The following is a 23,408-nucleotide window of genomic DNA, read 5'->3' as shown; positions in this document are numbered from 1 at the left end:
GGCCACCTGACTCTGTGTCCTACAGTACAGTGTGCATTTTACCCCTATGCCTACTAGGAAAAGCCTCGTTAGTTGCTGATACTGCTGATACGGTTTGTACTACAGCAAAGGAGAAAACCGAATACTGCTATAAAACCAGTTATACTTCTTGATAATGGATCTGCAATGATTACCCCAGTACCGTGACATGAGCACAGTATGAATGCCACCAGGATCTATGGGACCTGCAGATTAAGGGTTGTATGAGAGGGACAGCACTGAGGATGTTTGCTGTACCACAGTGAGAGAGCAGGGAAAGTCTATGCAGGCAAGGATTGGTCTTCAGAAGCTAGATGACTTGCTCACTTCCTCAAGAGTACTTACAGGGGACTTCCTAGATGCCAGCTATATGCTAGGCATCAGGTTGATGGACAAGAGTATAACAGTTGTTTTTATTTCCTCAGATGAGTAGAGGAGATGAGAGCCAAACCCAAGCTTTATGAGTCCATGGCTTAGGCTGAGTCCAGAGTGTTCTTATAGAACTATCCCTAGGCCTTGGACTGAAAGCTTCTGGCCTCTGTATAATCTAATCTTTTGCAAGCCCTGGACCTTGAAGGCTTCAGCTTCCAGCCTCTGTCTGCTAATCTAGGCCTAGGATGTTTTCAGCCTCCGAGACTTATTGCTGAATAAGAACACTCTTTCTAGTTCTTTCTGAACTCTGGGTGGCTGGTTCAACTCAGTTATTCTGGGTCAAACTCCTCTCCAAGCTGACCAATTCAAATTGGCTTCTTTCACCTTCTCACTGTCTGTAAAATCTGCCTCTGAATTCCTTGAACTGAGCTGTACTGACCGCACTGACTGCATGAACAGAAATCAACGGAGCTGCATGAACTCTGAACTCAATTGCATTCAATTGAACTTCACCAAACTGAACTTAACTCTCTCTGCACTGCTCTTAAGTAGCCCCTCCTTCCTGTCTGTTCTCATGAGAGTTGGGCATAAAATATCTCTGACTCATTCTGTCAAATCTTTTTCTGATTCATCATTTTGTCTGCCCTTCAGTTAGACGTCATTGTTTGGGATTAAAGGTGTATACTAAGGGTGAGTCTGTATTTTAGCTAGAGGGATTAAAGGTGTGTGTCTGTATTCCAGCCAGACCACATAGACCTAAAAGGTCTTTGCATGTGATCCCTTGCTAGAGCAGCCATGCTGCTGCATTAAAATTCCTCTACACAAGAGGGACGTGATCTTGGCTCTTTCGGTGCCATAGATTTTATTTCATCACAGGAGATCATCTTAGGGTTGAACCTTGAAGCACGAGGTCCATGCACAAGGAGAGGACTACAGTAGAGCTCACAAACAAGAGCTGGGACACAGGGAGAGACTAGTGCTCAGAGTCTCAGGTAGGCAGTCCTCTGATGTGTGAGAAGTCTTCTCTGGCATGGAAGCTGCTTTGACAGAAATGAAGAATATCTCTGCAGCCTCTGTATACATTTTTAACTTAGACTCTTTGCTCCTTCTGTCTTCATCTCTTTGAACTCAGTGTGGCTGAGAATCTGCCTCTGCATTCTGCCTTTCCTAATATACAGTGAAGATTTCTTAGAAGCAAGCAAGCTGCTGAGTGCTGAGTGATGACCACACCCAAGGAGGACCAAGGCACACCTTCTGCTGCCTAGGGAATAGGAGATCCAAACGCAGCTCACCAGAGCTATTAAAGGACTGAGTTAAGCTTCCTTCTACCCTGCAAGTCCAGATACTCAAAAGAAATTCTCTCAGAGGCTCTCATGGTGGAACTTCCCAAGCATAGTTTCAGTCCCCCAACTTCCTGTTGAGGTACAGGAAGTTGTTAGATCAGGACTTCAAGGAAGTGAAACTATAATAGGAAGCCCATATGCGATAGCTTCGGGGCTCTCCTGGGATCAGAATGTGCCACATAAATGACATCAGTTTGTTTCGTGTCTTAATCTATCTTGTCTTCATTCCCTTGACGCTGACAGACTATTCCCAAAGGGTAGTCATGAGCCAGTTGCTACTCAAACAAAGGGTTAATGACAAGTTGGATTAAAATATTCCCATCTTAGAGATGTTGTAACCCTAAAAATCATTTATCATAATTTAACTCAAAGGAATAGCTTTTTAGTTGCAGATCAGTAGCCAGCAAGAAAAAAAGCGAAAGGGCTGTTTACTGAAAGGCCTATTCCGATGCCTTAAATCTTGACTTCTACACTAAGGGCCAGCAAAGAGCTTACCCCATCTGTCCTCAGAGTAAAGATTCTCAGTGTTAGAGGTTTGGTGTGGTCCTTGTATGTGAATCATTTCCGATCCCTCGGTGTCATTTCTGCAGACACTGAGACTGTTCCCTGCTAGATAGGATCATGGGTCATTATTGCCAGAGTCTACCTGAGAAGGGACGGAAGCCACTGTGGCCAGCTGTGCTACTGGTCAGAGGTGTAGCTCCTGGTTAGTAAAATGCAAAACAAAAATGCATGCTAAGGTTCACATATTACATCTGGGGTGAGGAAGAGGAGTCTGGATTAAAGAGCAACAAATGCATGACAGGTGGAGCTATTTTCAAATGCCTTTCCTAAAAATGACAGCTACTGCATGTGGGGAACTATCCCTGACACACCCTAACATGGCCCTGCGACACTGCTCAGTTTCCCTAAGCACAGGTCCTCTTCTTCCAGAGGAAGCTTGTCTGGCTGGGAGGACAAGAGCTGGGACGGACCCCTTCAGATGCAGTGCTAAGAAAGCATCGCTGACCAGAGCCTCCCTGCTCACACACAGGAAAAGGGAAAAGACCCTTCCCCCAGTGCTTCTGGCCACTGTTCCCCACAGTCGGCCTGGCTGGATCCCAAGCCTCCCAGCCACGTGTCTGTCCCTGGGGCCTTTGTTGCTGTCCCCTCCTGTGTTCAGAACCAGCTGCCTCCCATTCCTGGAAGTCTGCCAGCAGCGCCCTCTAAAGAGATGCCTCTCAATCAAGTTACTTATTCACCTAATCAAAAAGGAAATAATGTATACAATTTAGAGTCTTTCCCAGGTCCTAGCTCCCTTGGAGGCTGGGGAGGAGAAGATTCAAATGAAAGCCACAGTGGACCTGGGGCTTAGACAAGGAGATGAACCAGAGCCGTATGGCCCCTGTGGTCCAGGAGCCCCCACCATGATCAAAGGGAGAAAATGGGCAAAGCAAGAGACGGAGCTCACACTGCAGCTGAGAATAACGTCATTAACAATAAACCAGGGGTGGAGGCAGAAGGGGAGCCATCTGCTCAGCCCAGGGCATTCAGAGGGTGGGTCACAGGGGCTCCAGAACCCCCCCACCTCCCCTAACAGGAAATGTTGGAAGCATCCAGCTGGCTGCCTTGGCTAGGTGTGTCTTTCTCTAAATCCCCATTTTCTTCCTGCTTGGGGGCCCTGACCAGAAATCTTACCTCTTTCTGTAACATTTTGCTAGCTCCTACTCATCTCTCAAATCTCAGTTGTAATGACACTTTGGAAGGGGCTTGGTACCTCTGTTATTCTCTTCTCGTAGCATATGGAATTTTTTTTCTCCTCCTGAATGTTTTACACTGTAAATTATACAGCCAATTGTAAATTTACTTGCTTAAGATCTAAGTCCCTCATGAGCTAGAGAGACTGAGCTCTTTATTGATGTCTACGGTATTGGTGACATGCCTAAAACATGCTAGATGCTCAGTAGTTAACAGCTGATTTTATGATACAGTGTCTACATGTGCCCTGTGTTCTAAGGCACTGTTAAAAGTCAGGAATGTGTTTATGCCTCATCTTTTACTCACTTCTATTATTGCATGCTTAGCCCCAGCCCAACCTCCCCCATGGTCATTCATACGGTTTCTCCTTGAGCTTGTGGTGGACCAGAAGGCATGAGTCTCACTCATCTCTGGACTCCATTTGATAACTTTTATATGTGATAGGTACTTTGTTGGTAGAACTATTACTTTTCCTAGATTCCAAGCTTCAAAAAGACACTGCAATAGTGTAGAAGCTCTTTTGTTCTTCCATCTACAGTGTATAGGTCCCCACCTAGTTAATACCTCAGAAAATGTTTCTTTTTCCGTGTCATTGCCAAGAGTGGATGAGCTCAGCTTATCAGGAGTGATACCCCTTATTTCATGGGTAGATCATATAGTAGAGAGAAGAGACTCCCAAACCGGGAGATGAGAGCACATCCAGCTACGTGGTCTTGGGAAAATCCCTGAATCCTTCTTAACCCTTGAGCATCCTGGTCTGCAACATAAGGATGCTAACACAAGGCATTCCAAACTGCAGGATGACACTTCAATGACAAGCTGATTGTTAATGGGTACAGTCTCTGCTTAGGGAGATTATGGCTTCTCTGGGGACAGGAATATCTTTCCATATTTGTTCTGGAACCTTACCCAGAGCCTACCTAGTACCAACCGATGTCCCATAAGTACTCACAGAACAGTTCCCCTGGGTCAGCATAAAATATTATGACAGGCATGCAATCTTAATATGACCCATTTTGTCTCCCCCCCCCCCACCCCCGCCAAAATGCCGTCTTAGACTGCACTACAGTGAACACACCTGATCTCTGAAAACCAAATTCCATTCATTCCCATGCTCAAAGGGCTGAAAGCTTTCTTTCACTGGGTTCTTTACCTGGCTTCCCCCCCCCACCCCCCACCCCCGTGCTGTCTGAGTCAACCTTGCTCCCTTCCTCTGCATACTTTCAAGATGCACCAGGAGTCAGGTCCGAGGAGCTGCTCACAGGGGAAACTGGCAAACCTGTTACTGCGAGGATAAGCATCAACAACTTTAGATACGCTTTTTTTTTTCTTCAAGTAAAAGAGAACCTTAGGAAATTTTCTTTCCAGCTTTGCAATAATATAGGACTGTCAAAAAAAAGTGAATATCCCCTTTATTGAGAAACAGGAATCCTCCCCCAACACACACACACACACACACACACACACACACACACACACATTTATATGATAAGAATAAATTAGAAATTTAGACTTCCCTAATAATGATGCTAATAGCAGCTAATGTTACACATTCCAGGTGTAGTCTGAGTACTTTATTTGTGTTAACACAGAAGTCTTTGGGCTATGCCGTTTATTCCGTTTTACAGGTGCAGATGCAGGCAGTGAGAAGAGTGAGTAGCTTGCAAAATCTTCCCTCCCTAAACCCAGTATTTGAATGCAGACAGTCTGATTCGGGGTTTCTGCTGACAAGTTAGCTATTGAAAAGACATTAGGGCCACCGGGGAGTGAGGTCTTTAGGTCAAGGCCTAGTCAAACTGCTGATCGCCTTTGTGACTCTAAGTGGTTGACTCTTGGGGTTTTCTGGCCATCCAGCCCAAGGAAGACTATAAAAACCTCTGCTCGTTCTGGCTCCTTGGATTCCCAACATGGGGAGAGAAAGGAGACGACCTAATCTTTCTCAAAGTTCTTCCTAGAAGGGAGCGTTGCGTCTCTGTCTTCCGCACACACCCCTTACACAAAGAACACCTTCAATGTCTATGAGAGCCAGTTAGTTCCCCATTTACCCTAGGGAAAGCTACTGCGTAAGAAACCAAAGTGTCATGGAACTTGGGAGAGGAAAGCATGGCCCCAGCAGGTGTCTGCTGTTGAGAGAATGGCCTCAGGCACCGGGCAGTCAGCACTGCTGTACAGGCCACTTGCTATGCTGAGCCGTCGGTTGAGAACAACTAGCCGACAGACACCTGAATCAGCACACATTCAACTCCTGCTCTGCTAGATCCAGGAGGAGAAACTTGGGGAGGGGGCGGGGCTGAGGCCTGAGAGGAGCCCATGCTCTCTCTTTGGCTAAGTAGATTGGAAAACGTGAAATTAACACACATTGTTTATTTCACGCTCTCAGCCTTGCCTGCACAATAGCACAAATTAAATTCTGCACTAACCAGACGGGCAATTAGCTCACAGCGAAGATCGGGCTCTCTGCTGATTGCTCAGGCGTTCCATTCGCGCTGTTTACGAAGGGAACAAACTTACTGAAAATATTTTTGTAGCAATAATTTTTCTGATACACATTTTCCCCCAATTTGCTGCATTACCCCACACTTCCTGGAATTTAGATGATCTGGCTAGGTTTTCAGAAAAGCAGCGTGTGGTTCATCAAAGAGAAATTCATCTTGGGTCAATACCCAGCAATTAGCATCATCTTCATTGAAAATCAATCTGCTGTCATTTGGAAAAAGCAGAGGGGTTTTTTTTTTCATTCTGTTTTTCTTTGTTGTTGTTGTTGTCATTTTGGTTTTTTCTATACTGAAGGTAGCCTGGAGGAGGATCAGAGATATTAGCTTTCTATGTGAGATGAAAAAATTTTCAAAATCTTATTGTGTCTCATAATGCTCACATACCAAATTTTTCTTTCCTATCAATAAAAATAGGAGGAGTATGTCTTGTTCATCAGGGAGAAGAGATTGTTATAAATATAATTCATCATTCCATGAGAGAAAGTCTATTCTTATTTTTCATTTTAGAAACAAATCAAAACACAGAAAGGTGAAGCAATTTGCCTAGAGCCACACAGCTTGTCAGAGACCAAACAAGAATTCAAACCGGAGGCCCCCACCATGAGCATGCTGGTGGTCTTCCGTACAGGTCTATCCAGTGAGCCAGGTAACTACCATCTTGGGATATTCATCTGCGCCTGCCTACAAAAGATCATCTCAGTTGGGCTTGTTGACTCCACACTTCATGGAGAGCAAGAGAGGGTTACAAGACCCTCACGTGCTCAGCCTTGTGACTTGTGGGCACCTGCTTTTGTTGGGATGGACCCGGGATCCGTGGCTAATTTCACCTATCCTCTGTTCAGACTCAGCTCCCCTTCCATTGCCCTACATTATTGCCTAAGGTAGAACCCGCCATTCTCTACCCCTCCCCCCACCCCCGCCCCAGTGTTCCTGGCTTTCTTCAGCCCTGCTAAGTCACAAAAGTGCCAGATTCACCCTACACACACTACATTGGCTGTGTCCTTCCCTAGGAGATAGCTCATCAGTAGTTCAAGAGCTGACAACAAGGAGTAGGTATGAATGTCAGAATTCTGTAAGGCAGTCTTAGTTACATTTTTTGAGCTAGGGTCTCATTATTTTGTCCAGCCTTAGTCTTCTCAGTAGCTAACACAATGCAGCACATATTCAGACTTTTTAAATATTTCTAATGCATCAGATCTGAATGACCAGTGACATCACCAAACATTTTGGCAGTTTTTAGAGCCGTCAGTTTAGAACTCACCTCTACTTGGGAATCCCTAGATCCTAGAGTGGAAGTGGAATGTGATGGTTGTGGGGCCAGACTTGGAAACCATCTGGCCAAAGTTTGGCTTCGCCACTGGATCATTGTGGCTGTCTCTTAAATTATCTGTGGAGTAAGGGTAAACATATACCTATCTCCCAGGGCAACCAAGAGGGTTAAATAAGACACATAGCTGAGGTTGAGAGTGCTTAGAGGATATAGTAGTGCTGCCCAGGTGTGCTGTTGCTGTCACTGGAAGAGAGGCAGCCACCTGGCTCAGCATCCCAAACTCCTTAGCTTTTGGTCTTGATACTCCCAACCACAGACTCCCTAGCGTATGCTTGCTCTATCTTGTTATATAGGTCTTGTTTATATGAAGCCCGGAATGCCTTTTTCTATCTCTTCACTAAAGGTATCAAGTCTGAAGCTGGGAAGGAGGCTTAGCTCTGCTACTTCAGCACTTTCCATTGTCTGGAGCTGGACACAAAGAACAGAGCATGCACGGGTCCCACCTGCAGGTTTCACCTCTGGATCTGATTAGCTGCCAATGCTCTGGGTCTCCTTAAGTCAACAAGAAATGCCACAGGAAATGCCAATGCTTTCTTCATGTCCTCTTGGTCTGTTGTCATCTGGCCTGCTGACTCCCAATAGCCTCTAGTGGTTTTTTTCCCCCCTGCATTAACATCTAGCTGATACACTTTGGCTTTCAATATATATCTGAGCCTACCTGGCAAGCAAGTGTTCACAATCTTGCTCATGTCACCTGTCTTCTTTTTACTCCCAGGCTAGTCAGACACAGCTCTGAACACATTTTAAAACTTGGGTTGACTTTTTACTTGAAATCCCCCCAAGCCAGATCCTGTGTCTTTCTGGGCTATTGTGGGTGGTCCTCATATGCTACGCCCTCCTCATTACCATCCAATGGCAGGCACCTTGAGGGTATGGAATACACTCACTCTAACAGAAGCATGTCTCATTGTAATGTAGACAGAGATGGTGCACATATGAATTACAGCCCCGAAAAAAGCCCACATCTAAATTATAAACCCTCTTCACTTGTCTCTCCTCTAGGATTAACAAACTCGGATGCATCTCCCGTGAGTAGCTCACTGCAACTAAGACGGCATTTCTCACAAGTCAATGCTTAGGAGACAGGGAATGTGGCCTTCAGCAGTGGGGAAGACTCTAACTGCACTCTGGTTTATGCTGTGGCTTGTTTCTTCAAGGCAACAATGACCATGCTTATCAAGCTGGCGAGGCAGGTCTACAAGTCCTTATCCATTGCTATTAGGCATCATCACCATGAGCAGAAGGATGCAGCAAACTCCCTCAGAGCTGGAAATGCTCATGCTTTGCCACCTAAAGGTTCTACTTCTGGGCAAACCACAGAGAACTGGGAGCTCAAGGATAGTAATGCAATGCTTGCAGAAGAATTATCTTGCAGAAGAATTATCGCAATGGCCGTTTTGAGAAAGGGACTAAATGTTCATCTAAAGTCAAATAGGGTACTGTTTGGGACTCCGCTATAGCGTAAGCCTGATGAGCTGAGCTTCAGTTTCCCAAGTGAAAGCCAAGCTGGGGCCAGCAGTAGCACACACAGGATTTTACATCACCAATGCACGTATAGGAAGTTGAGACAAGACAAGCTCCAGGAACGTGTGGGTCAGCTGGCTGGAATACGCAACTGTAATGAGACTATTTCAGAAAGCGGTGCAAAGGCAAGGTGCAACAACCAAAGGCTGTTCTCTAACATCCACAGGTGCACTTGGTCCATATAGAAAATTCCAGGCCAGCCAGGATGATGTAATGAGAGGGCGGGGCATGAGGAGGCAAAGATTGCTTTCAAATTATTTCTTCCACTTTAGTATCAGTGTCCTCATGTATACAATGACAATTATTGCAAAGTCATGCCATTCATAGACTCCTAGGATGGCTGAGAAGATTGATAACCTTGCTGGTTGTCACTTTAAAGGAGAACCCAGGAGTTAATGAGAAGGTGAAAGATAGGAAACAGAGTCTCATATATAAGGAGCCTTTGAAAGAACTGCTCACTATGAAATAATGAAGCTTCTGTAAACATGACCTTAAGAGTTTGCAACATCTAAGCACCTTATACAATGTGGTTCTAGAGGAACAATATGGGAAAGAACTCAGGAGCATCCGGAGGGGGTTAAGACCTTCGTGACAAATGAACCTCCCAGCCAGTGTGCGGAATCTCTAAATCAGCTGTTCTGTTCTCAACCCATGGGTCATGGTCCTTTTCCGGGTTGCATATCAGACGTCTGGCATATCAGATATTTACGTTACAATCCATAGTAGAAGGAAAGTTTAGTTATAAAGAAACAATGAAATAACTTTATGATTGGGGTTATTACAACATGAGGAAATGCACTGAAGGGTCACAGCTCTAGGAAGGTTGAGAAGCCCTGCTCTAGACCTTAGGCCAAGCCCACTGGTCAGCACTTTTGGAAATATGACCCTAGAGAAGAGAGGGAGGTGTGATGGCCTGTGGGTCTTTCCGAAGAGCGAGTTCCCGCTCAGGAGTTTCGACACGTTCTGGAACAATCCTTGTGCTGTCTCCATTATGGAAATACCAAAATAACAAAGGCACTCAAGTGACACGAAGAACAGACAGGGGACACAGATGGCTGCAGCGGCATTTCAGTGTTGTGTTTTTTGTTCTGTTCAGAACAGGGAGAAAGAAAAATCTCAAGTTAGGAACCATAAATATTAGCTTTAGTTAACCAATTATTTTTATAATGAAGTTATTATTTGGCCATCTGGATGAAATCATACTGCACGGGATGGCGAGGCAACCTGAGAAGACTGAAGGGAGGCAGAGCCAACAGCTCTTAGGAAAACCACCTCTTAGATTTCAGGATGTGGGAGCCATCCTCCCAGGAAATTGTGAATGAGGAGAGAAGAGCATATGACTGGAGAAACAGCTTCTCACAGAGCAAAGAGAAAGGGGGCGGGGCGGGGCAGTACCATGGCCTCCATGATGCAGTGGTGCAGGCACTCTCTCAAGTACATTTTGTTTCCTTCCAGATTTCAGGGTTTATTAATCCAAAGTATGGTGATCTAAAACTGATAGTGCTGTAGAGTCGGATGTTTTGGGTTCAAATCCCAGTCCTGACAATTAGTAGGTGGGAATCTTGGACAGGTTACTTAGGGTCTATAAGTCACTTCCTGTTCATCTGCAAAATGAGGGTTCTATGTGTAAAAGAGTAATTACACACATGTGCACCTAATGCAAACACACACACACACATACAAAGAAGCATACAGCTCAACACATAGCATATAGTAAGTCCTTAATGAGTGTTGCCTCATCCTTACCAAGGCTTAATTTCTCTAGGTTTTCCACAGTGTTACAGGTTTTCAACAACTCTTCTTAGCTTATCAGGATATGGCAACTTTGTCTCCATTGCAAGGGCAAGTCTTTGCCAAGAGTGCTAGAGGGACACCACTTTATGAAAGAAGCAGAGAACTCAAATGGTGCTGGACAGATTTCCTCCTCTTTGGTGAAAAGCAAGCGTTGTCTCCTTGGTAGGGTGGTAAACACTTGTACCATTTGATTTTCTTTCAGTGACCATGCACACATTGTTGACTGAGGATCACATTCTTACTGCATTCCACCATTAACACACACACACACACACACACACACACACACACACACACACACACAAACACACACACAGCATGTGCACACATGTGTGCATACACATGCTCTGCTTTTCTGACAAGCCAGCTCTCCGTTCTCCTTTTCCTCCATTCCCAAATATCTACTTTGGACAAAGAGACATGCTCTGCGTCCCATTACTTATCACTTGTTTCCATAATCTATTCACTTTGCTTCTGCGATCTGCTCTCCTGAGCTAAGTTTTCTGCACGAAGATTAAGATATTCCAAAGAGAAAAGAGTTATTCCTTATTGTAGCCAAGCTTACAATGGATGGAGCCCTTATCTTCCATGCTATGGAGAATGGTCCACCAGCACTCCTGAGGTGGTCTGGATGTGTGTTCTTTTTCTTTTGATTACTCATCTGAAGGGGGAAGTAAAGGTGTTGTTTTAAGAGGAAAGAGAGAAGCAGGACCATATGGTCCTTGTGGACTCCAGAAAACAAAACAAAACTCTTGATTAAGTTACAAATGGGGATGAAATTCTTAGAACAAGGACTCAGCTGTCATTCAACTGAACTTTCATTTTTCGACAGAAGGAACTGCTCTCCAAATCAATGCGGGCTTTCTGCTTGGCGACCTAGTGAAAGGGATGGAGTGAGAGCCTAGGTTTCTCAGGCATTTGAGCCATTGGTGCCCAACAGGTGGTGCTGTTTGGAGAGGTGTAGGAGTGTGTCATTGTTGGAGGAAGTATGTCACTGGAGGGAAAATGTGAGGGTCAAGACTTTTGTTATTCTCTCTCTCTCCCTCTTTCTCTCTCCCTCTCTGTCTCTCTCTGTGTGTCTCTCTCTGTGTGTCTCTGTCTCTGTCTCTCTCTGTCTCCCTCCCCCCCCCCTCTCTCTCTCTCTGTCTCCCGTCCTCTCCCTCTTCTCTCCTCTCTCTCCATAAACACAAATAAACTTTTTCTTCTGTAGGTTGCCTGAGTCACAGTGTTTTATCACAGCAGAAAATAAAAGTGACTAATATACATGGGACTGAAAGATTAGTGCTTTTCTAAAATCATGAGTTAAGAATGGTTCTTCTTGATGTAGGTAGTTCATTGTACATAAGTGTAATAATATAAATGTATATGTAAAAAATAAAAAAATAATAAAAACACTAAAAAAGAATATTATAATCTCAAAAATAAAAAGTCAAAGAAGAATGCTTGAATAAGAAGTGTAAACGTAGGTTCTGCTTTGATGATGTAGTAAATTCTTCCCTGAATCCATCTGGCCCTGGGGGATCTGCATGTTTTTCAGCACTGAAGATGGACCATAGTGCTAGCACATGCTAGGTAAATACCCTAATATGGAGCTACATCAACAGCTCTTGACTTTTAAAGACAGGACCTTACTACGTAGCTGAAGCTAGCCTTGCACTTGTTATCTTCCTACCTTTGCTTCCCAAACGTTGGGATGCATTACCCTAGACATGCACTACAATATCTAGTGAATTTTATGATGAGGAGTAGTGTTTTGTAACATTAAAAAATATATGAATTAAAAATTTCAGGATTCATGAATAAAGTTTTATTGGAATACAGTCACTATTGCTCATTTGACTACTCTCTCCGTTGCTTTTTCACTACAAGGACAGAGTCCGTAATCTGTGACAGAGGCTGATAGCTTCCTTAGACTAAAGCACATAGTACTTGGAGTATTGTGGGGAAAAGTATGCATATGTCTGCACTGTGTGTGTTACTCTTGTGCATGGGGAAATGGATTCTAGAAGGGAAGTGGTACTGTCAAAGCATATATATTTTAAAGTTTTTCTTGTGCCCAGGCCTGGTTTGCTCAGAAAATTCATTCTCTCCCTCTTCCATACACCACTCAGAGGCAGAACAATGGCCTCTCACTCTAGAGGAAAGCTAATCATCAGAGTGAAACTGTCTTCCTGACCGATAGCTCAGAATGGCAAAGGGAAGACAGGGCTATTCTATTGGTCAGAGAGAGAACCAAGAAGCTATAATGCCATCCCCTCCCTCTGGAAGTATCCTGATCAAATGTTATTGGATATTAAAAATGCATTACTGCAAGCATTAATTGAGGATTTAATATGCTCCCTAATTAAAATTTGGTGGAGGGAAGTTCATCATATTTAGAAACACAGTATTAAAATCCTCAGAAACTTAATAAAATTATACATCAGAATATCTTCTCTGAAATTAATGATCCAAAATATTATAGTCAAGTAGGAGTCTGGAATTCTGAAGGTCATTTGGAGTCATAAAAATGCAGTTTTCAGTTTTATGGCTTCAGAACAATAATAAGGCTGAGAAGAATCTGGCAGGGAGAAAAAAATAATCTTTGGTACAGACAGCAATTAGTATAATAAGAAGCCATAGGCTGGTGGCTTAGGCAGAATGCAGGTCTGGTGGCTGTGTGACAAGTGATGGGCCAGGCAGGGCACGAAAGAGATATTAAGTTGCCAGGAGAAGTTTGAGAATGGAGAGAAGGAGAAGGTGTGTGTGTGTGTGTGTGTGTGTGTGTGTGTGTGTGTGTGTGTGTGTGTCCATCCCATAATGGTGGAATCCATTCAAAAGAAGCATGAACCACAGGAAGCAGTGTGCTTGGTCATTGAAAGGAAAATCAAGTAGAAGATTCTATTCTACAGTCAGGTAGAGATTCCTACGAGGGTAGGCGCTGAGCTCCAGAACCTCTATCACCTTTGATGGACAAATCCAACTTGAAAGTAATGACAATATTAAGTAATTTATTAGTCTCTGGGAACTTAAGAGATAACTGTGGACATTAGACTCTTCTTAATGCACACTCTATTTAGCTTTCATCTTGTCTCCCAAATAACCAGGGTCGCTGCCTTCTCATTCTTCAACCTACCCAGCACTTCTAAAATTCTTTGATGTCTACCTTGGTATACCATTATCTCTCTAGATTTTGATCAACCCTCTTTTCAAACCAAGTCATGGGTCAAGATGGAAGTTTTCATTTTGCATTTAGACAGCAACACTGTGGGGTGATTATGAGTATGTGTGGGTTGTGCCTTCCAAATCATCTCTTTCAAATAAAACATTTAAAAATATCTACAGTAAAATTTACAAGATAGCAAACAAAGAAGTAGGAGAGAAAAATCATGAAATAAATTCATGTTAATTGGTTATAAAAATATTGCTAGTGCATCTATACTGCTCCTTGGTTTGCATATTCCATGAAATTCATATCACTATGCCAATGCATTCTTTATAGAATTGAAGAAAAATTAACCTAAAATTTATATGAAGTCACAAAAGACCCAAATAATCAAAGTGATTTTGAAGGAAAAGAACAAAGCTGGAGCATCACAATATGCAATTTCAAGATGTGACAGAGTTGTGGTGAAAAACTAGCATGACACTTGTATAAAACACAGACATAGAGACCTAAAAGACAGGCCAGAGATCCAAGTAAGAAATTGTTTAGTTACAGTTCTACTGCTGTGAAGAGACACCATGAGCAAGGTAACTAATTAAATATAGCATTTAATTCAAGTGCTTATGGTGAGAAGCCTGGCAGCAGGCAGACCAGGCTGCACTGCAGCAGTAGCTTAGCACTTACATCTGACCCACAAACATGGGGCACGGAGAAAGAGGGCTAAGTGCGAATGGTGTAGGCTTTTGAAACTTCATAGCCCACTTCTAGTGACACAGCTCCTCCAACAAGGCCACCTTTCTAATCCTTCCCAAACAGTTCCACCAACTGTGAACCAAGTATTCAAATATATGAGCCCATGGGATTCTCACTCAAACCGCTACAGACACCATTTATCTATAGCTAACTGAGTTTTCAACCGAAAAGGCAAAAGCAAATGTTGGGAAAAAGAGAACCTCTTCTACAAATTGTGCTGAATTTCCATGTGCAGAAGGTTGAAACTTGACTCCATGGACCTAAAACTATTCAATTACTAGGAGAAAATGCAAATGAAATACTTCAGGGCATTTATATAGATAATGAATTTTTTTTTTGCACAAGGAACAGAGTAAAGAATAAACAAATGAGACCACATCAGATTTAAAAGTTTTCATCACAGCAGAAGAAATAAGCAAAAGAGCAAAGAGACAGCCAACACAGTAAAAGAGAAATGCTTCTGAATCTTCATGTGGCAAAAAATGAATATTTGCAATATGTGTGGGGCTCCAAATCTGGCAGTGAACCTACTGAGCAACCAACCAAAACTTGGGCAAGTGATCTGAACAGACACTTCTAGTAGAAATGGCCCTTCAATAAATAAAAAGTCCTCAGTACCATTAGCAATGAGGGAAATGAAAATCAAAGCAATAATGAAATGTGATCTTGCTCCTAGCATACTATGAGAGTGGTAGAGAGCCCACAGATGCACAAGTCACAATGTAGGAACGCAGCTTAACTCCACTGAGCCTTACTGCCCATAGCTACTGAGCAGACACCACAAGCCCTAGCTTGATGGTCCTAGGAAAACACTGCACGGAGATAAGATGCACACAGTGCACAGGAAACTGCAGTCCCTTAGAAAGGGCTCCATCCTGTGTGTATGCAGACAACAGAGGTGAGGGGCTCAGCAACGTTTTTTTTCACTTCCTAGGCTTCTCTTATGAAACGGTCCTTGGCCAAACCTTGGCCTGACTTCAAAGACACACCACTCATAGGAATATCAAAGAGACTTTTCTTGTTGCCAAAAATGCATAAGGTGAGTCCACGCATCTAGTACCGACCAAGCAGGTAAAACGAATATAGAACTAGGAAGCCATCTTTCTGTCCATCTCCATTCCAGCCACAGGCATCAGCTCTGCCTGGGGCCATACTTTACAAGACAAATCAAGATGCAGCAATTCACAACTGGCTCTGGTGGGCCAGACCGGAAGACAAAGGGGAGTGTGGAGGGGAGTGTGGAAAGGTCTGTGGGTTTTTAATAGCTACATGTTAAGGTAAGAACTGCCCCCTCCTCTCTCCCTACCCCTCTGTGCAATGCATGTGTGTGCTGTAACTTTGGTTTTTCTTGCCATCTAATCTAAATCAAATAACAACAGCCTGGGTCCAACAAAGCCTAAAGCAACCCTGGAATGCGGAACCTTGTTTCCTAGCTCCCTGCTTTACGAGAAACATCAGAAACCTGCCCATGTTCAGTTGCTGGTGCCTGCTAAGGACAAGGGGGAAGGTTCTTACATGGTGTGGTGGCGTGGCCTTATCCACAGCTACTGCAGTGTTCAAATATAACCTCATTATCCTCTGCATAACGAACTGAGAAATTTTGGGGTTAAGTTGGTAAATATCCCCTATTCCAGACTACAGCTGAATGCTGTATCTCTTTTGAGAAAATCCCTAATGTGTCAAGGAATCTAATGTGTACAAGAAAGCTACCTTTTGGCTAGAAAGAAGGCTCAGGTTGGACTTTGTTAGGTATTCTGATCTCATGGCTATGAAAACAGAAAACTACTCATGGTGGTTTCTTCCTTGAGAATAAGAAAGTATCATATTGAAAAGCGAGGAATGAACCATGGTCTTTGGGGGACTTAAGATCTCTTCTTCCTACCACTGAATTAGGTTAGAGAACCCCGCCCCCCCCCATTCCTTCTCAACCAGAATGCCACACAGGAGGCTGATTTCAGGAGAGATTAAACTGAGTAGTTTTATTTAACTTTCAGTTTTCATAATTAAATTGGTGTCAATATGTACTCAAACATTAATTACAGTCTAATGTAACTTAACCTCTGCTGAAATCCAATAGACAGATGGTCTTTGATAAGGTTTACTAATTTAAACAAGGGAAAGACAAAATAAGCAGGAGCTGGGAAACAGAAGGTGGGTTAAATGGGCCTCAGGAAAAACAAATTCCACTTTGAAATAATCAAATCAAGACAGAGCAAACAGGCCCATCAGTTTTTGTTTGTTCGTTTGTTTGTTTGTTTACACTGGCATTGGCCTTTGATAAGGGAAGCCCAGGTTCCTGGTGTTTTGCATGCTTCCTGGCTATGTTTGCATCTTGGGAAAAAAATGGAAGAAGAAAACCATTTTAACGAAGTAGACACTGCCTTCCCCTCCCCTCTATGCTCTGGAGGCCTCACTTTCCCGACATCACTCTACAAAGGACAGGGATGTATCTATCACTGTTGGACAGGTGGGAACGCGCCTTCCTAAATCTTAGGTTACCCCTCCACTGCTGTCCATAGCATGACGTTAGGAAGAGGAGCCTGGTGCCTTGTTCAAAGTGAATCTTCAGAAGGTTCTGGATTGTGATTACAGCTTTTCATACCCTAAGCAAATTTGTCTCTGAGGGACTTTTTCCTGTACTTTTAAAATGGAGACATAGACATGGGGGCTTAAGCATCTTCTTTGCCACTGTGGTGAACTTTTTTTTTTTTTGACCTTCTGAATGAATGGCTCATCGCATTTAACCTGTCTCCTCATCGAGGCTGTAAAGTTTCCCCTTCAGAGTGATGCACCTAGGCCACATGACCTGTCTTATGAGTCGGGTGCCTTCTATGCTTACAAACGCCTCATTTGGACACTGCCTAGAATCAGAGTGGATCTATTAATCCAACAGGGAACAATGCCTCTGGTCATTAGGGACTGACAGTAACACTCGCTGGGCAAAGTTTATACCATGTGCTTTTATGAACATCATCCCACGAGAGTCTCCATAAAATCCTATATGTCAAGTGGTCGTTTTTACATTAATTTTAAAAGATAAAGTAATTGGTGCCCAGGAAAGTCCCTTGACTTGTCCTCGCTCCCCAATTAGCAGGGGGTGGAGTAGATGTTGAACATGGGCCTTTCTGGATTCCTGCTGCATCCACCTCTATGGGACACTTCTCATCTGGAGCAGCTAGGCCTGCCGTACAGCCTGCTCACAGTAACTGAAAATCACTTTCATCTACATTTGTCCTTAGAGGATGTGACATTCAAAACATCAGCCCAGATAAGAATCCTGCCTCAGAATTGCTAATCAAATCTGGCCTGATAGGATGTCAGCTCTTCCTTTCATTCTAATTACAAAACCAAGCTGTAATTAATACATAAAAGATGATGATTGCACTGAATCAGACGTCATATTGAAAGGAATCACAGTTTTATGCTGTGCTCCGATGCTTGTTGCACCTTTAAGAAGTACAGTTGTCTAATAGGGCATCGCTGTGTTAATGGACCATCAAATGCCACGCGTGATCCCGCTGTTGATTGTTTATACGCCGCATCCGTCTCCCATTCTCCGATGAAGTAGATTCCTCTTCATCTTCTCATGTTCCTTCCTTCTTCCACCATTGTGTCTTTATTACTTCCGTCCGCAGGGGAGCATGAAACTTTAAATTAAAATAAGAAGCAGAATAATAGAAGGCCTCACATCTGGCTTCCTAACTCAGCAACAAAATCTCTGACGAGACCCCAAAAAGAAGCCGGCGAAGGGGCGCAAAGTAAACAGGGAACATGAAAACACAATAGGATATTTGAAATGGAGAACAACATCTCAGTCAGCAGAGACTGGCACTTTCATGACTGCTGTCCTGGGAGAAATACATCAGAAAATTAGTTGATTTATAGTTCTCACTAAATAGAGAAGTGGATGTCATGATACCTCAAAAACAACCCCACTGCTTCAGTTGTCAACTAAGGCTGAGGACTACGCTGTTGTCAATGGGCCTAGGGAACTGCTCTGATATGCCAAAAAGAATGATATAAGGACTCCTATCATTGACAGATCTCACTGAAAATTCCAGAAAGATTGGTTGCCTGATCCAACATGCAGTTTATATTATCTTCAGGGGCCCAAGACCCTAGTTCAGAAACATCCAGCTTACTCTAGAGTAGCAGATGCAACCCTGTCAGCTTCAAATGAGACTGTCAAGTTGGAATCCAGTTAGAACTCAATGTATCTTACTACTTAGTTGACGATTCAGATGCAAAGCAAAATTAAAGGACCCTTGGAAGGCAAAAACCATTTTGCCCTAGGTTTATGTCCATCTTACCCCCACACCGAGAAATAGCACAGGGCTGAACTCTGGTGTTCCTTATTCTATAGTGCATCCTTTTAGAGGCGACACTGCTCGTTTATTTACCTTCCCTTCCTCTGAGAGCCGTGTACAAAGCCCAGAAACCCACTGGTAGTTATCAGACATTTACTGAACAACATATCTGATATTCATTGAGCCTTGTTTAGCCCAAATAGAAAACAAGTCTTAACAAAGTAATTCTAAACCTATTCTGACAAAAACAGTTGAGAAACAATAACTAAGAATATTCTGAGTATCTCCTTCCCATTGGATCACTGTGTAGTGTTTTCTATTGTCTTATTTGTGTTTTATAATAGCAGTCCAGTATAGCTGTTACTTCCATTCTGCAGATAGTTGATTTAGAAGTTAACTCAATAGCCCATGGTTGAATAGCTGAGAAACAGGATCCAACAAAGTGTTTCTTGGATAAGAGACAGCAAAGTGGAAAAGTGTATGTCTAGTCTTTTTGCCTACTTCTGTGGTCCCTCAGATAGTTTCCACAGCCAACACGATTAATGGTGCAGAAATCAGTTATCAAGGCGAAAAGGCAGGCTGTGGATAGATAAGGCTGCAAAAATGGTCAGAACATGACATGCCTCGCTGGAAGGACTGATGGAGAGGATTGGGATTACTTCCGAGAAATGTGCTGATTTTTATCCTGAGCTGGCTATGCCCTGACCTTTTCTAAGGAAACACATCTAGGAAAATGTAACAGATGCTTAGTTCTCCCTTTCAGACACAGGAAGCTACAGAGGATGGGGAGCCCAGAGCCAGTAATCTTAGGTCACTGTATGGTCATCCCAAATAATGTTCACTGTGGTACAGCCACCCCAGGACTGCAAGTGTAGAGCAATGGGACTTGGAGGGCTGTGAGCAGCTGCATTTTCACAGATGTTCCACTGTTGCTGCAAAGTATACTTCAAAAAAATGTGTGTTGATTACATTTTAAGGGGATACACAGTGAATGGATAATGCAAAACAAGTTTTAAAAAAATCCATTATTCGCATACATACACACAGATGCACACACATTATGTGTACATATAATACAGTCTTCCATTGGTCCATAGAAGCATGAAAGGGGATTTCACTGTGTCACAAGTATTGTCTAGCCTGGGGACACAATTCCATCTTTTCTCGCCACACTGCTCTGTGAGAGTGAGTTTTCCTATTAGTTACTTTCCTTCTGGCCTCACAACATACTACCTGCCCTCTACAAGTAACCAATATATGTTTACAAATAAATACGTGAATGAAGTGATAAATATGATGCTTCATTTAGAACTCACCTTATCTAGAGAATATACTATGCTTTCAAAATGTTTAAAGCAAACATGTATGTTACCAAATATTATCAACCTTAAAATGAACTGAGTCTCCTAAACTAAATTTGATACATGCTAAAAAAAAAGTTTGGTTAAAACAATAGTGGTTGAAGTGAGAGAGCTGTGACCAACAAACTTGGGAACATAAAGTTAAACAAATTGGTTTGATTATTTTTTTTTTGTTTGAGAACTTTATGCATGTATATAATGCAACGCCATCATGTCCCACAAATACTGTTTTGAGGTAGACAGCCACTGTCTTGCTGGCTCTTCTAATCTTCCTGCCTCCTCTGAGTCACAGGCAGGATATATGTACACATATGTAAGTGAACACGTGAATGAATGAATGAACGAATGAAGAGAAAATAGATAAACACTGAGATGTGACTCACCCGAGTGCACTTTAAGTGCACAGCAGGTCAAATGTGGAAAGTGTCAGTTTCCTCTGTAGCATTTGCTGCCTAAACAGCTTTAGCATTCTCCTTTAATTTACTTTTGATATGTGTGAGTGTGTGTGTGTGTGTGTGTGTGTGTGTGTGTGTGTGTGTGTGTGTGTGTTGTGGCTCATGTGTACAAATTTGGGTTCACATATGTATGGGTGCACACGTGTGCAGGAGCCCAAGTTGTCAGCAGAGTCCTCCCACTGTGTTCTGACAGGGTCTTTGGTTCACAGAGCTGTTGGTTCCAGCTCAGCTGGCCAGCCAGCCTGCTCCAGCAATTTTCTATCTCCACCTCCTGCTCTGGCTCAGGGTGCTTTGGTTTTGTGAAACAGCCAGGCACCACTCAGAACTGAATCTTTTTTTTTTCTTTTTTTAAAAATATTTTTTATTAATTTATTCATATTACATCTCAATTGTTATCCCATCCCTTGTATCCTCCCATTCCTCCCTCCCTCTCATTTTCCCCCTACTCCCCTCCCCTATGACTGTGACTGAGGGTGACCTCCTCACTTACCAGGAAAGTAGGACAGAGGGGAAGACTTCCTATTGGGACTCTAGGTGAGAGAAGTATGGGAGAATGGGGAAATAGAAGGATCCAGAGGGTCTTAGAAAGCTACAAGAAGAACATTATGACAGGCAGATCTGGACCCATGGGCCCTGCTCAAACTATGGCACCAGCCAAGGACAATACCTGCAGTAAACTTTGAACCTCTACCCAGATCTAGCCAATGGACAGGACGTTCTCCACAGTTAAGTGGAGAGTGGGGACTGACTTTCACACGAACTCTGGTGCCCCATATTTGACCACATCCCCTGGATGGGGAGGCCTTGATACCCTATGAACAGAACTGAATCTTGAGTGCACAGTGGAAGTTGAATCATGTTGAAGTGGGTGAGGCAGGAAAGCAACACAGCTTGTCATTGGTCCTGAAAGTCATGGACAGCAGATCACCACTGTGGACCCAGTGGAGATGCACAGAAAAGTAGCACTTCCTTGAGTGAATGTCTGACCTCAGAGTTCTTTTTCCTAACTTACAAGATTGACGAGGCACCTGGTACATCTAAAGAGCCCTGGTTCTCATCTACATGGGATTCTAACTGTGGGCACCATATGGCCAGTCTGGCCTGTCCCACAATAGCAGGGTTTCAACATCATTGTTCCAGTGAAGTTATCAATTTCCCATAAGACTTATTTGGGAAACTCTATTTAAAGAGAAAGAATAATAATTGAATGACATAATGGAGATTCATCCAGGCCAGGTACAATTGCCCCACAATCCACCCCTTTCTTGCACCATAATGAGATCATGTGTGAAAGCCTAAATTATGTAAATGAAAAGGCTCCACTAATACTGATGAAATATTCCTGGAGTGTTACACTTGACAACCTCAAAGTACATTTCACACTGCTAATGACTTCATCACTAACACAACTGCCATGAGTCAAGCAGTTACCATGGCAACACCTTAGTACAGCTGTTTACCCATATAAAGTATTGCACCTACTTAGTTACATATACAGACAGATCACTAGATTCCTAGGTACTGAAATTGAAATAATTCAATTTTCAATGTCTCTCTTTATGAAGTGATTCTGCCAGCTATAGGGATTAGCATATCAATGTGACTTTGACAGGGGTTGCTGCAAAAGACATATTTTGCAGGCACTTCATGTCAATTAGAGCTCTAACTGTTTCATGGAATAATCATTCCTGCCAGATTAAGGTCGGGCTGCAAGGTAATTTAATTGGTGCCATTATATGAAGGAAAAAATGCTCTAATAGACTGCGTACACTGTCTCTGCCAGGAAAGGGAGGGCTGCGCGCAGAAAATGACTGAAAAGCATTACCTTCTTAGCCATTTAGAAGGATTTAAAAACATCACATAGGCCAAGAGGAGGGCCTCTGAGATGTTATTTCCTGAATTATTGAGAAGGAGAGCTACAAAGGAGAGAAGGAATTTGGGCCAGTTTGTGGTTTTCCTCCAAAAGGTTTTTTGTTTTTGTTTTTGTTGTTCTTTCAAGAAGTGAGACTAGCACAATGGCAGTTCAATTGTTCTGTCATTGCAGCTCCTACGTAAGCTGGAGAGGTGATGAGCATATTGCCTTATAGAGCATTTGTTCTGGGACAGGGCGGTAGTAAGTGTGTAAAGACAGCCCAGACAGCCCCGAGTCCACAGGGGTTCGAGCACCCTTTTCTTCTCTCTGTGGAGAGTCTGGCACCTATTTCCTTTACTGCCTTGGGCTGATAATATTTTCCAACACAATACCCCACTGCCTACAGAGCTGCTCTCATGTTCTCTAGCTGCTCCTATTTGAGGGTTAGGAAAAAATGGCTTAACAAGAGCAATGTGTATCACCAGCTAAAGTTTCCAAATATTGCTGGAGACAAGGCAGAGGGAATTATGCTCAGAGGGAAAGCTAATGGCCCGGAAGGAATGCTGTGTCACCAATAATGGTGCTACCTCATCCATGCTCACCTGTCAGGCCTACAATTGTGTGATTATTTATGGGAGGAATAAAAGGGCAGTTTCATCTTTGTTTCTGTTTTTATGAATTGGGAGAGCATCCCAAAGAATGTTCTGGTAATGCTTTGTGCATGCTAAAACGTGAGGAAGATTAACCTGGCAATTAATGTCACACGATTTCATATGATTGGTAATTGGTTTGTGTCTTCACGTTGCATGCCTTCATCTTAGCTGCTTGAGGAACTAACGGAGTTGTCTTTCTTGTGTCTGTGTAACATATGAATGCCAACACAGGACCCTTATGTCAGATGCTCTGAGTTCCCTTTTTATTT

The 23,408-nt window shown here is 43.1% G+C and overlaps 2 protein-coding genes across 4 annotated transcripts in view; one reads left to right on the top strand and one right to left on the bottom strand.

Moving 5' to 3' along the window:
• Positions 1-23,408, bottom strand: part of SLC14A2 (solute carrier family 14 member 2) — a 413,945-nt gene that overhangs the window by 320,126 nt on the left and 70,411 nt on the right. The gene's annotated exons all lie outside the window — the stretch shown is intronic.
• Positions 1-23,408, top strand: part of LOC311595831 (uncharacterized protein) — a 50,617-nt gene that overhangs the window by 6,761 nt on the left and 20,448 nt on the right. Inside the window, exons 5-6 of one of the 2 annotated variants that reach the window (XR_014778581.1) lie at positions 6,473-6,611; positions 7,639-8,004. Coding sequence is in view for 1 of the 2 variants with exons in the window: in XM_084778790.1 (XP_084634916.1) it covers positions 6,473-6,611 (139 nt within the window). In the remaining variant the exon portion in view is untranslated. Of the gene's footprint in view, positions 1-6,472; positions 6,612-7,638; positions 8,005-23,408 lie in introns of those variants that run through there. The other variant, XM_084778790.1, reaches the window with a different exon arrangement.

Source organism: Acomys minous (genome assembly GCF_964271855.1).
Source record: "Acomys minous genome assembly, chromosome: 4".
In the NCBI taxonomy this organism is placed as follows: Eukaryota; Metazoa; Chordata; class Mammalia; order Rodentia; family Muridae; genus Acomys; species Acomys minous.
This window is presented reverse-complemented; position numbering and strand designations above follow the sequence as displayed.